The sequence below is a fragment of the Coffea arabica genome, chromosome 2c (assembly GCF_036785885.1).
Source record: "Coffea arabica cultivar ET-39 chromosome 2c, Coffea Arabica ET-39 HiFi, whole genome shotgun sequence".
NCBI lineage: Eukaryota > Viridiplantae > Streptophyta > Magnoliopsida > Gentianales > Rubiaceae > Coffea > Coffea arabica.
In genome coordinates this window covers 71,621,317-71,636,624 of record NC_092312.1, presented here as the reverse complement: position 1 = coordinate 71,636,624, position 15,308 = coordinate 71,621,317, and the positions used below count along the sequence as shown (strand labels likewise).

General features: G+C 32.8%; 2 protein-coding genes across 2 annotated transcripts; both read left to right on the top strand.

Moving 5' to 3' along the window:
• The first annotated feature begins 270 nt into the window (after positions 1-270).
• Positions 271-3,895, top strand: LOC113727743 (protein PALE CRESS, chloroplastic-like). Its single transcript, XM_027252065.2, has 8 exons — positions 271-631; positions 792-947; positions 1,060-1,127; positions 1,384-1,578; positions 1,793-1,879; positions 2,291-2,341; positions 2,920-3,099; positions 3,522-3,895. Exons 2-8 carry the CDS (start codon positions 803-805, stop codon positions 3,759-3,761), a joined length of 966 nt encoding a protein of 321 aa, XP_027107866.1. The 5' UTR covers positions 271-631; positions 792-802; the 3' UTR covers positions 3,762-3,895.
• A 7,735-nt stretch (positions 3,896-11,630) lies between these two features.
• LOC113727740 (F-box protein VBF-like) lies at positions 11,631-13,390 on the top strand. The gene is made up of 3 exons (XM_027252063.2): positions 11,631-12,004; positions 12,457-12,575; positions 12,721-13,390. Exons 1-3 carry the CDS (start codon positions 11,741-11,743, stop codon positions 13,178-13,180), a joined length of 843 nt encoding a protein of 280 aa, XP_027107864.1. The 5' UTR covers positions 11,631-11,740; the 3' UTR covers positions 13,181-13,390.
• Positions 13,391-15,308: the final 1,918 nt, after the last annotated feature.

Sequence of the window (15,308 nt, the reverse complement as noted above, 5' to 3'; positions counted from 1 at the left end):
ACACTATGGGTATAAATAAATTGGAGAATAATATTGAGTTTAATTATAACCCATAGAGTGATTTTAGAATGAATTTATGTAATGAAACAATAGATAAATTAAACCCTACCATATAGTAATTAATAATAAAATCAATAGAAGGGATTTATGAAACTATTAATTGACCTTTCAAGAAAAAAAAAATGATTGAAACATTCCTCATCTTGAAACTCACTCTTTTTTTTAGGTATAACTGACATGCGACTAATCCTGTTCGAGCTGGGTCGGATCCCTTGCAGGGAAGCCCTCCCAACGTTATTTTTTCCATTTCCATGATTTTGAGCCCAAAATTTCATGGTTAAAGGATTCAAACACCTTCCATTTGCACCAACATCACTTACCAAACACCTCTCAATCTACCAAAAGCCAAGCGGCCCAACACAATTCTAGAAAAGCTTCCTTCGCCATCAAGGCCTCGCCTCAGCTGACTCCCGCCTTCCCTGAGTTTTGCTTGGCGCAAGTCTAGCTGCGTTGTGTTCCTAGTGTCGCCTTCTTCATCATCTCTGAGCCATTGTAAATATTTCATTCAGCAGCGAAATAGCTCCATTTCCTCAAGAATTTGAAGCCAGATTTCCACAAAATCTATTTCACTGTAAGCATGTCACCTGAATTTCAGCTGAAATTCATTTTCTGGAAGTCGAGTTCCTAGCTTTAGAGTGTCAGTGTTTTCTTTAAATTACGATTGGAAATGGAAAGATTTAGTGATATAACTCTAGAACCGCAGCAATAATACTCTTTAATTTCTTCCCTAGGCGACTCCCAAATGGAAGCAGCAGTTTTGCGGCTAGGTGGCGCTCCTACTCCCATCTTCTCGGCTTTGCCGCCATCCACTCCTGCCCTTTGCACAACTCTAACTCCTGTTTTATGCCCAACTTCTTTGGAAAGGATCAGGCTCCCCCCTACCCCAGGTTTGTGTCCCCCTATTTGCTTTGCTTTGGCAATTTACCCCGATCCTCATTTTTCCTTTCTAATTATTTTTACTCTTCTTTTTTTCCTTTTTTGGGTTGGTTCGCCAAGCAGCGGTCTGTAGGAGCAAGAACGTAGAAGAGCAAGACCTTTATGGGCTTCCCAAAGAGTTTTATGATGATGTATGTGCATTGCCCTCTCTCTCTCTCTCTCTCTCTCTCTCTCTCTCTCTTTGTTCTTGAGTATCTGATTTCAGGTTTCTATTTTGTTATCTTTGGTTAACAGTGCAATTTGCATACTGGGTTAAATTTTGTTTTTTGAAAAGAAAAACAAAACAAAAATAAAAGCTTTAGTTGGTGAATAGTGCGTGTACCTGCATAAAAATATAGTCATTTTAGGTGTTGTTTGAGAGCTGGGGTCTAACTTTTATCAGGTTAGGAATGGCAAGCCCGGCAACGTCAGAAAACTAAGGAATTTCATCAAAAGCGTAGAGAGGAGGAAGAGGAAGAAGAAAGAAAGGTTGAAGAATACAGGGAGATTGGATTGAGGATGAAAGACTATCCCCAGGAAGAGCTTCTCAAGGCCAAGAAACTGGTTGCCAGCTTTATTAAATCAGCCGAGGAAGTGGAAGAGGTATATCACTATGTATTGTATAATCAGTTGATAACAGGATGGACCTCCTTGGTCTCCAATCTGTGATAATCTGGCAAGAGCGAGTTTGAGCAAGTGTCTTACAAGTTTATAGACTTACCTAAAAAGTTGGAGGTTTTTCCGTAGCAAGTAATCTCTTCCTTTCTTCCTGTGTTTTGAAAACATATTGATACTACTTGTTGGTCTTTGCAAGTAGAAAATTGAGGAAGCTGCTGAGAAAGGGGAGCTTAATGAAATTGTTCTGATGGTCATATGGAATCGGCTTGATCTTGCTCGGCGTGATGTACGTTTTTCACTTATTGCAACTTTTCCTGGTTATCTATGGTTTTCCTTTAAGGTGGCATATGCTGTACTGGACAAAATATTCCGCTACTGCCCTCTGGAATTTTTAACAGGGATCTCATCATGACACTTCTTCTGATGGAATCTAAGTAGTAGTTAATTATTGAAAGATATCTGAACAATTCAGTGCAAGAGCACCTATTTATTACATCCTACTGCCTCGAAGCAATATTCTTTAACGAGCAAACATATTGCAGTGGCACAAAATGTTGTTAAAGGACTTAAAATTACATCTGTGAAGCATTTTCTGATATATATATATATATATATATATATAGCTGTCTCTCCTATTTTGTTCTTCTTATCTGATCAGCTGTGAAACTAGTGATTGATTACTCATACATCTTCCCAGGATGAAAAAGATGCAGTTCGAAGTCTTGATCTCTTGTACAGGCGGGTTGAGGTATTAAAATTGTACTAACTGGCTGCATTAGACACAAAGTACAGGATTTTTGTGATATTTCTATTGAGTTTCCTCTCTTGGTCTTGCTTGGATGAATGGAACTTAATCAGTGACTGTGACATGAATTGTGGGGTTATAACTTGATTCAGCTCATGTCCTATAACTCTTGTATAGAACATGAGCAAGGTTGAACTCTAGAACTTGTTGGTTTTTGTTGACCTAATTCTATGCCTTTCACTATCCGAAATGATTCTTCACATATAAGAAAAACCCAAATACCAGGATGAAATGCACTTTAACTTTAAGCGGGTACAATCTTGTTGCAGTTGTAGGCATAATGTTTGGATAAGAACAACACATTAAAACAAATTTGTTCCAATTTGTATCTCTGCTCTTGATTATCATGAATTTAGAGTCATTGTTTACCAGCAGTTTACTCCACATTCGTTAAAAGATGTGCCCTAGCTTCATGTTTGGATGTCTCTTTCGTTTTTCTTTAGGTACTCTTTTTTAGCGGTTTTTTCCTCCTTTTTGTCTATCTTTGGTATCTGATTAACTGAGTTTTGCATACATCCTAGACTGAGATTTTGAAACGGGAGGCTACACCTGCCATGAGGCTGCTTAATGATCTTTTAAATATGCATGATGGATTTGATGATCAAGATTGGCTAAAGGCATGCAAAAAGCGAATGTTTGATACCTTTCCACGGGAGGACCCATTTACTATCCTTGCACCAGCTGGTTTTGACATTGATAAGGTATAGCATTGACAGCTGCTTAATATATTCCAAATGAATCGTAATTTTAGAGATTAGAACGTGATGGGAAACTTCAGAAGTTCTTGTAGTGAATCACTCTGTGTACTCGATCTCTTACATAGAATGTTGTTATACTCATGGTTGGATCTCTGTTCCACATCTTATCCTTTCAGGATTTGATGCGGAGTTGGTATGTGCTTTGCTATCAATATTATAACTGTTATTGCTATTATTCTTGTTATAGGAGTTCCAATATGGCTTCATTTATTTTTCTTTAATCATGTAGCGTGAGCATTGGACATTATAATTTGCTAATTAATTTGGTAATGAGATGTGTTTGTATATCCCAGACCTTAAACCTTGCCCATGACATCTTTCCTTTGATTGGATGTTCCTTTTGCTTGAATTGTGTGTTCTGTCAGCATGAAGGACCGTTGGCGCCAGCTATGCCTGTCGAAGCCGATAATGTTCTCTTAAGGGTAGATTTTGTCAGGGAGGTTGCTGCATTGCTCCAAGAAGTTCGTTCTCAGCAGACTGAAGCACAACATGAAGAAGGGCTTGATCCTGAATCTGTTGCCAGTATGTTGAAGCAGCATGAGAAGCAGAGAGCAATACGCCAAGTAGAATCTTTGTTGGATCTGGCAATTAATTTGAATTGGTAGTTTACCATAAAAAACTTTTCGTGCTTCAGTAGGTAAGTCATAGAGGCCAGGCTTATTATTCTATAAGAACTGACGGGGTATGTAATAAGATACGTTAATCTGCATGGGGAAATACATAACCAACAATGAGCATATTCGAAGAGTTGTGAAAACAAAATTTGGCAAAGTATCTAATAAGATACATATGTTTGCATGGAAGTACATGACCAAGAATGAGCAAGTTGGAAATTATAGAGTCACGAACAGCAAAAAGGATAAGATTAAAAATGGTATATAAGCAACAAGGTTTCATCATTCTATACCTAATCTGTTTGGATGGAGTCTTATTTGAAATATTAATCTGGAATAATTACTGTAGCATTTTCTGTGATGTGATGTATGTGAGATAAAAAGGGTGATTGAAAATATAAAAAGATGAATTGGAAAATGTGTTTATGATGTAAGCGAAATATTATTTAGAAAAATGAGGTATCCAAGCAAAAGATATGTTTAGTATATATTAGTTTGCATGGGACAGATAACCAACAACGAGCATATTCAACGAGCAGGGAAAACATCGTACGAGTGTGTTTGGATGGTATATTAATTGAGATAATTTTTTGAAACAAAAATTAATATAGCGCTTTTTTAATATATTCTGTAAGGGATAAAAGGGTGATAAGAAAATATATCGATGATACAAGCAAATAAATTGCGGCAAATAATTCACTATCCAACCTGCAATGGAAGTTATACAAATGCCAACTCAAACTGTAGTTTGCAAAAGAAATGGAGAACCAAATCTTCAAGACTGGAACTACAATCAGGAATGGAGTTGAAGTGGCAGCTTTCGTGGAAGCCGCAAATGGAGAGTTTGTTTAGATTACTCATTATTATTCACACCTTATTTACACACACTGCCTTGCTTGCATCGTCAACATATTTTTCAATATCATATTTGCAGCCGATAAGGCTAAAAGAAGCAGCAAATGGACAGCCAGCATCGCGCGAGTCGGATGCAGATATTGCAAGCTGATGGCAAATGCAGGGGCAAGGAAAGTCGAGACGCTTTGGAAAATCAAGGTCCTTTATTATTTAATTTCGTGAGTAACATTCGCGAAACACTTGTAAAAGTGAAAAATGACAGCGCGAAAATATTTAATATGAGCAGTCAACAAAGCATTTGAAAAATTACAAAGAAAAATTCGAATCTTGAATTGACCCGACTTGACTGGGTCAACTCGATTTGATCCATCATTCTTGTGCCAATACTTTATCTTAGCAAACCAGGATAATTTTAGAAACCCCTCCTCAGGTATCTGATAATTTCACAGGCCTACCTCTAAGTTTTGAAAATTACACTAATCTTTCTTGAGGTTAATTATTTTGTAACATTTAGACCCAATCAATAATTAAAGTGTGATATTAGTAGAGAGAAAATAATATGATTTCATCATTACCCCTCATCTACCATGTTATTCAATTAATTATACCACCACACACATTAAAGAAAAATATACTAAAACTTGCCTTTTATCATTAGGGATCAAATCACATATAATATCAAAAAATAGTATATTATTCAAATTATGCTTTTCAGTTACATATTCATCATCAACATGATCAACAATAAATAATCAAAAAATTTGCAACCAAAATATTACAAAGAACAAACTTTAACATCATAAATATTTTTGTTAACATATTAAGGTTAGTTGCTAAGATTTTTTTGGTATTAAAGTTCGGTCTATATAATTTTTTGGTTATAGATTTTTTGACTATTTGTTGTTGATCATGTTTGATGAAGGGTTTGTAATTGAAAAGAGTAATTTGGATCTTATATTAAGTGAAATATATATAATGATATGCTATTTTTTATGCCATATGTGATTTAATCTCTGATGATAAACAACAAATTATAATATTTTTTTAATGTTTGGGTTGGTATTAGATTAATTAAACAATTTAGTAGATGAGGAGTAATGGTGAATTATATTATCTTCTGCCTTCTAATATCACTTTTTAATTATTGGCTGAATCTAGATGTTATAAAATAATAAATTTCAAGGGAAGTTAATGTAATTTTCAAAATTTAGAGAGAAGCCAATCAGAAACCTCAGGGGAGGTTTCTGAAATTATGCCTAGCAAATTGATGGACAGTGATACTTTACTTTAATCAATTGTCTAATGAACAAAAAAAAAATGTCACATAGAAACGATTAAACCAAGTATCTTCAAATTACTCCAAAATTCTTTTCAAGTGAAATATTCATATTTGTAAATTGAACTTTTTGTTGTTTGTGCGTTTATATGTCATATGATTGCAAGCTTACTTCGAAAACTTTGATGTAAGGAGAGATTAAGAATGGAGCACTGCAATTACTTTATTTAGTTCATAATTTGACATGGGCAATCGACTCATGAGAAAATAGGTTTGTGACAATAAAATATGCTGTTTCAAAATATTCTTCATGAAAAAAATTTTGATGACTTGTATATTCGCCGCTTTCTCAAGATTAAATTCATCTTTCCTTTCTCTTCGTTCTCGGATGATTCTTCTATTTTATATTTAAGCTGAAAGATCCACCTTAATTATCTTGAAAATGAAAGCAATTTATGTAGATAACAGAAAATTTCAGACGAATTGAAAAGGCCACTTTGGAGTTAAAAACCTCTTACAAATTTGCCTATTTGGATCTGCAACTTACAAGTGCACATTGCCTCATGCAGTCTAAGCACTATTGCAATAAATGTCCATTAAGGCACCAACGTGGAAAGGTACATTAAAATTTGGATTTTTCGAACGGGTGCATGTGCAACATGCATTAACACACTTAGAGCATCTCCAATGGGGGTGTAATGGGGCCATTGGAGCCGTGTCATGCGGATTACACGCATCATACATATGATGCGTGTAATCCGTTGAATTTTCTTTCCATGGCAACGGTAATATAACATTCCAACGACATAATTTTCACTGATATTTGGGAACGATTCGAAGGCAATGACAATGAAAACTAGTATTCATTTTGTTATTATTTGTATTTTATTTGATTTAACTTATGTAATATTATGTTATGGAATTCAACTAATTACATTCCGAATTATTAATTAAGTATGGATTATTATGATATCTTCGCATTTGAAGTATCAAATATTTGTTTAATTTCCTACATAATTATTTTTTAAAAAATAACAATATATTATTTTTGAAACATAGAAAAAGATATATTATTCAAACTTAAAAATTAATAATATCATTTTTAGAAAATAAAAAAATTCAAAATGTACAAAATTTAACGAAAGTTAGTACTTTATTTTTTAAAAATAACAAAATTAGTTTTAAAAATTACTTTATTTATTTATGGGATATGAGTTATGCATTATTAAAATAAATATTTGATTAATTGTGGACCTATGCTATTGCACCTTGTGGAGTGTAATCCATTGTGAGTGAAAGTGTAATAAAAGAGGAGAAAGTGGAATGCTGACGTGGCATGTGGATTACACTCCACAAAGTGTAATAGTATTGTGGATGCCCTTAGCATTCAGCTGGCTTGACGGATATATATAGGCATACTAATAATTATTATATATATATATTTTCTATTTAATCTCGTCTATCCTCCCTTATATTTATTTATTTTTTTTAATTAATCTTATATTTTTAAAAATATAATACTTGAAATATGTCTTAACGAGCGCCTGCCCCGTTAGACAAACTGTCAAAATTTTTACACTCATAAAAATTGTGTTTTACTATCAATCTCGTGCATTTAATTTCAAATTCATAATATGAACCATCAAATTTATAGTGGCAACATAGAAAGTCCCTCTGTCTTGATGATTCAACAAGTTATCGTAATTGTTGATTTAATAAATTGACTAACAGAGTGTTCAATGAATACTAGTCAAAAGGGATTTTAAGTGTAAGTCTTTCGAAAAATGTAATTAATTCGAAAAAATTTTAAAATGCAGGGGTATAATAATTGTGATTGTATGTATTCACATCATAAATTAGATAACATTTACATGCTAAGATAGGTACGATTTAGTTACATTTTTAGAAAAATCTTTAAGTTAATTAGCAAATGAAATGTCACACTCTCATTTAAATGAAAAGCTACTAATAATAAAATAGTGTACCTTAACAACGTGGTAAATAAATTACGAATAAATCTTTATCACTGACAATATATATACTATCATCATTTGATTCATGATATTTGTGTAATAGTTAAATTTCAAATTTAAATTTTACGTAATTATCATTCATCTAACATATGCACTGTTAGTACAGGAAAGATTAATCCGTGAAATGCTGCCCGTTTTAGTATACAAGAATGTTTGTCACTACTCAAGATTTCCAGTCGAATGAAACTCAAATCTTATCGCGATTGGCGAGACAACCTTTCACCCCTTTACAAAGAAGGCTCTGATGGGAAGATTTCACATGCAATGACAGAGAGTTTTCTTCTTCTTTTTCTCTCTTTTTGGGAACTATAATTATTAGAGTTAATGCGACAACGATTGGTGGCAGAAATCTGACCCGTGAAACATACGTAAATGCAGTCAAGATGTTCGAATGAATCAACAATATATATATATATATATATTATAGTTTTGTCAAAACAAAAGCAGTAATATATCTTGTTTAGGCGGTGTTATAATATCGTTATAGAACGATTGACCTGACAACGATTTATGCTCTTAATTCGAGTTTTTTGTCAAAATAACATTCTTACTAAAAAAACATTTCCAATGTAGTTCACTTTCAAATTTTATTACCATAATGATATTTTATTATTCCCATCTAGTTATCCTGATTGCTATGTAGGATAACAAGAAAGGAAAGTTCTAATCCAATTTATAGTTTCCAACATTAACTAAAATTTTAATTTTTTTTTATTATAGAGGCACAAGAAGATTGCATAACTTTTATAATTTCCTTATAATTATCTAAAATAAATTTTACCATTATTGACCTTACTATTATTGGTCTCCGAAATTTTTTAAATGTATCAAACCTATTGCATATATTTTTTCAAAAAAATAATTTTAAAAATACGAAAATTGCAACGAAAAGTGTAAGCAATTACAAAAATTTCAAGGTTATCATATTTGTTTATGTTATCCTTCAAACTCTTTCAAAAGATGAGAATAATCTTCATCTACCTTAAGATTATCGACTTGCGAAACATATTTTTTAGATGCTGTTAATATAAAGATTGGCTTCTTAGATTATGTTTGACAAGGGAAAGATAACGAAAGAAAAAAATGCGGGAAGGTTTATAGAGAAAATTGGAGAAAATATTAGATGAGAAAGAGAAATTGAGGACGTTTTTATCTCTATCCTGACACATATGCAGCCTAAGTGATAAAAAAGGATCACAAAGATAATAAGTTTTAAAATTAAGTTACTTTGATCATATATTTTGGAGGAAGATTATTTTGACAATAAACTCCTCTTAATTCCGTATACGGGTCAATTGATGATCAAGAATGACACAAGCCTAAACTTTATGAATACGCGGTCTTTTAATTTTCTTCTTCTTCTTTATACATATGTTGGCTGCTCTTGATAAAAGACCATTGTTTTATTTGTTTGGAATTACGGATAAAGTTTGGCTCTTTGACCAATGAATCAATAATATATTTACAATACTCCATTCTGAATTAGTCGAGACCCAATGTGATCACAAGATATTAGGACTCCTAACCCAAAAAAAAGAATGTATTTGCATTTCTTACTTGTCAGGAGAGAATCTCAAATTGAGGATACGACAATAAAAATTGATGAACAAGTAGTAGGAGGCGTTTTGGCCCTTCTCATTTTCACATCTTCGTCTTTTTCCTTTCTAATTCTTCTTTTGCATGGAATGATGAATCAATTAAATTCTCTCACGAAATTAAATAATCACTTTTTTTGGTGAGGATTAATGATTTTTAAACAGATTAGGCCAAATTACAAAATATAAACTGGGGTAATACCTTAATAAAGACAAAAAACTATTAACAACATAAAAAAGATTATTCGAGTCCTGTACTATCTTCTTTTTGTTCCTTTGAATTTTCTTTGGATGGAAATTCTTTGTTTATTTCTACTTTACTATTTTTTGCTCCATTTTAATATCATGTGTCATTAGCTTTGCGACAATGACAAAAGCTTTTTCGTATAAAACGCTGGACATAATGTTGAGGAGTAAAGGAATTTTATCAAGAATGCTGGAGTTATGGGCTTTATTTGGCTTAATTACAGCTGACCATCTGATGCTTTGTGTTCCCTGATGCCAATCACCTTATAAGATCAGAATGGCCGTATTATTACTAGATGCATGACACATGAGCAAATTTTAATTTTAATTTTAAATTCAGATGAGTTGTCATGCATTTAATGATAATGATGTATATACTATCAGTATATAAAAGATTAATCCTTCTTTTATACTTCAAAATGGGGCATCTTGGAATACCTGTAATATACGTATGGAAGAGAAAGTACCTAGTGAGGTGAATATGGTGGGGCTAGATTAGCCAAGTTAAGTATTATGAATTTCTGTTATTCTAGTTCACTTCTCCATGTTTAAAAGAGTAGGAGTTCCTAATGAGATTTTGTGTTATTTTTCTTTACTTTGTTGTTTAATTTTGAATTTATTTCAGATTTAGATTTATGTCGGCAGATCTCACCATCTTTATTGGAGCTTATGACTGTTGATTAGCAGATCTGACAATTGCAGCATGCACAGAGTGAGCTGCAACGATTTATTCTACGAGGAGATAGTTTTAAAATTGATAGTACTTTTTCAATCTGTTCTTAATTTTTCAGGTCTTTTGTATATGTTAAATTGCAGATCTACAATTTTAGTGCATGTTGAAATCTACGATTTTAGTGCATGTTTTATCGTTCATTAGGGCGACAATGTATATCAATCGTACTGGACGATTTCCAGCAATCCGTTAAATGAAATATGTTTTGTTACATACAAAAAAAAAAATAGGCGCACATAATTATTTTTTACCAAAAACCAACAAACACAGATAGACAAATTTACATTGAAATTGTTTCTCAAACAGTTCTTACACTATGCAAAGTTATACATGAAATGAAGTCATAATGCAAACATAATTGTAGTGCCTGTCGGTCTATAAAATACTACGCAAAATTATACATGAAATGAAGTCATAATGCAAACATGATTGCAGTGTTTGTCGTCCTATAAAATACTACTTCAGTGGCTATTAAAAGTTGGCTTTTCCTTCAAAAAAAAAAAAAAAAGAAAAGAAAAAATCTCAATTCATGCCTTCGACAAGTACTAGCCACCCTGCAAATTTTCACAGACACTTTCATCGAATTATCAAGAGAGGTACTTCTAGAAATCGTTAAGTTTTAATTCTTCTATTTGAAGGCATTTTATAATGTTTCAGTAACCTTTGCAACCTTTTTTATGGTAAATCACCAAATCAATATGTAATTATTTCAAATGCAAGGGGAGCTGAGTGAAATTTGCATAAACACTAGTGGAGGTTTGTGAAATTATTCCTATAAAGCGATAAGAACAAAAATCTTGCAGTCCACGTGTTTTGAATGCTGTAGATGGCAGAAAATCAAATGAATCTTTGTTCTCCAATCCAATGCTTGAACATGCCAATTGACAGAAAACAGAGGATCATGACCTTATGGGCGTGTTTTTCCATTTCAAGCAGATTTCACACAAACGGTGGGAAATTACAAGCGAAGACCACCGAGTGGGGCTGAGAAATCCAGCCAATCCTGTTCCAGTCAACATTGTGTAGCCAAATTGTTAACGTGGCCAAGGCAAGGCCATGGGGCCTATTTTGGAAGCTTCTTTTCACTGACACGGCACATATATAAGGAGAAGAGAAGACCATCCAAGGTGCAAATCCATTTGCCTTTTCTATACAGAACAATCTGAACATATTTACTTCAGTTTTGTAATTGGATTCGATCATTTCTGTTTCTTGATTTTCGTGAGTCAGAAATGTCGCAGTTGGATTTTAACATGTTGCCAGAAGACTGCGCATCCACAATTTGCTCCCTCACATCTCCTGAAGATGCATGCAGGTTGTCCATGGTTTCTTCCAGTTTCCGATCAGCTGCAGGATCAGATTTGGTCTGGGAGAGATTCTTGCCATCTGATTACCGAGATATCCTAGCAAGAACCCTCAAACCCCTCAAGTTCTCTTCCAAGAAAGAGCTCTTTTTTCTGTTTTCTGAATCTATCCTATTAGATGGTGGTAAACAGGTTAGTCCTTTATCAGTCATGCTCAATCTTTCTGGAAAAGTTTTAACATATATAACATCCGCTTGGGGCAGCAGGAGAAATGAATTCATGGGATATCTTGAAATTATTAAACGTAAATTTGTAAAAGAGTTTATGCAATCAAACAGGTTCGAGTCATCCTAATTTAGTTGATGATAAAATGAAACTTATGAACAAATGCAAACTGATTGGTTCTTGATTTCAGTCCCCTCCCCACTGTTTTTCCTGCATATTGAAAGTAATGTTTGCCTCTCAATGGTGATGTATTTTGTTGCATTGACTTCCAGGAACACATATGGTCCACTTGTGGGGTTAGACCCCGGAAGATATTTCCTTTCCTAAGAAATGTCCATAGGATATTTTATTTGTCTAAATCAGAACTGGGATGATCTTGCTTCTGGAGCTGACTTTTTTATTGTTATAAACTATTGCAGAGCTTTGCATTAGAAAAATCAAGCGGTCGAAAATCATTCACACTATCTGCAAGAGAGCTTTCCATTTTGCATGGCAATGAATCAAACCATTGGTGCTGGAAATCCTTGACAGAATCAAGGTAAACTTTGCCCAATTTGATACGCTTTTACATGTATAGAATTTGAATGGACTTTACGCTTGAGTGCTTGACTAAGCTAGGAAAATCAAATATGACCGAGTCTAGTTATCTTAAATAATTGCAGTTTTATGACTTGATTCTGCAGGTTTGCCGAGGCGGCTGAGCTGAAAACAACAAATAGGATAGAAATCGAAGGCAAGATAAGAACACAGATGTTGTCTCCTAACACAACTTACGGTGCTCATCTCATCATGAAAATTTCCAGTCAATCATTTGGGCTTGACTCTATTCCATCAGAAATTTCTGTCAACGTAGGTGATAATGTGGTAACAAATACAGCGTGTTTGCGCCCAAAGGATGAAACGAAGCAGCAAATGCAGAGCCTGTTTTGCGCGAATCGCATGCAGATGTTAAAGATGAGGGTGAATGAAGGTGATGAAAGACTGCCAGTTGAAAGAAAGGATGGATGGATGGAAATTCATCTGGGGGAGTTCTTTAGTGGTGAGGTTGATGAAGAGATCACAATGAGTTTGATGGAAATTAAGGGTCATCAGTTTAAGGGAGGACTGATCATAGAAGGCATTGAAGTTAGGCCTAAAAACTAGCACATTTGTTCTGGTGTAATTTGGTTCTCTTTTCAAGTGTTAAATTTTGGGCATTGGTCTGTTTTTCTAGGTAAGGATTTGAGAGACACAAAAAGCAGAGGGAGCTTGTTTTATAATATGTACAGGGCATCCTTTTTCCGGCTTTCATATCGAGCTGCTTGTGCACGGAAGTTAAATCAATCAGATGAAATTTAAGGAACCATTTGAAAACCTAGTTGTTCTTTTTTTTTTTTTTTTTTTTTTGCCACTTTTAATTTTGGATAGTTTATCCCTCATTGGGATTGTATTTTTCTGGATTTTTTTTTATAGAAAAATTACTATAGCGATTGATATATGTGAAGTAAAAAGGTGATTGGAAAATGTGTTCACAGAAACAAAAAATGAAAAAAAAATTGAGAAATGCGAAATTGAGATTAACCAATCAAGGAGAAACGTGCACAACCGCAACCCGACTTTCGAAAGAGACCCTGGGAAATTATTCACTTTCTTAAATATTTTGTAAGATTCTTAATTTAATTGAAGTAATTATTGTTGTCAAGAAATTAGCACCTTCTTTCCTCTCCCACAATAAAATCTTCAAATTAACCAGTAACGCAATGATGGAGGAAGAATGACGTTATCAAACTATACTAGTCTCTAGTCAATATTCCAATCGTTTTGTTTACTAAGGGCCAATATATATAAATATATATATACACGGTAATTTACGATGTAACATTGTAATTTTTCCAAATTGGATGTATCTGTAATCAAATATGTTGTTTCTGTAACATAATTGATGATAATGTATTTTTTGCTATTAGATTTTATGAATAAAACAATGATTTCTACATAAAAAAAAATGTACAAATGTTGTCTTATGAATGTCGATTTTTTTTTTTTTCAAATAAGATCACAATTATCTAATGATAGTATACAATGACGGAGTCATGTGCCAATATTTACTTAGGGTGCCAATTCATAACTTGATGTCTGAAGTTTGAATACATCAAGTTATGAATTGTTAAATACTAAATCTGATACATTAGAGTGTATGTTAAATTAAGTGATAAGTGAATAACTTATCACTTAATTTTGGGATCAAGTTTTATCTAAAAAAATCAATGCTACTTAATTAATTCAGATGTTCTATTTTTTATTGTCAAACACATCTAAATATGTTAAAATTTGAACTGATTAAATTTAACTGTTCAATAGGGTTATCGAACAGGGTTTTAGATTAATAACATATTGTTCGAGTTTTCAATATCGCTACACAAAAGAGATGTTAGACAGAGATTATATTAACTTTAAATTGTGCTTTGTTTCAAAATATTTGAATTTTTTTATTCAAAGCAGTATTCTTTTTAACTTTTCATATAGGATAATGAAAAATTGTTATATTGTTAGTGGGAGCAATGTGAGAGTAATAAGAAATTTTGTAAAATTTAGGGATGTAAAAATGAGATAAAAGTAAGAAGTTTATAAAAATTTGCAAGCTTAATATTTAATTTTTGAAAGTTGAAGGAGCAATTGTCCACTTTTTCCCCTGAGAATTTATATCAACATATTACCACTCAGTAATTCAACCACATTGAATCTAACCCAAGAGATGGCTAAATTACGACTTATATTCAAAGAGATATCCTTCTAAATGTGGAGACATATTACCTTAGACAGCCTTTTTTTTTTTTTTTTCTTTCAACTTAGACAGCTGAAAATACTTTGAAAAATAAACAACCATTTCGTGAAAAAGATGACAACGTTCTACGTGTAACGTTAAAAATAATTATGCTAAATTTAGATAGTATTGTCTATCAAGACAAAAACCAAGACTTAGCAATAGCTTGTTTTGGGTTGTTATTTTCTGGAGTTTAAAAAAAAATGTGCTGTAATATGTGAGGTTAAAATGTGTTCACAAAAAATGTAAATATTTTCTTGTATTCATTGGATGTACTATTTAGAAGATTAAATTCTATTCTTCCAAAGTTTTCTCCTCAAAATTTATCTTAGTGACACTTTAGTTCATCAGTTTTTGCCTAATATATATATATATATATATATATATATATATATATATATATATATATATATATAAAAGTAACGGTTTAATTCATGCCAACACAAGTTAGTTCAGTTGGTAATGATG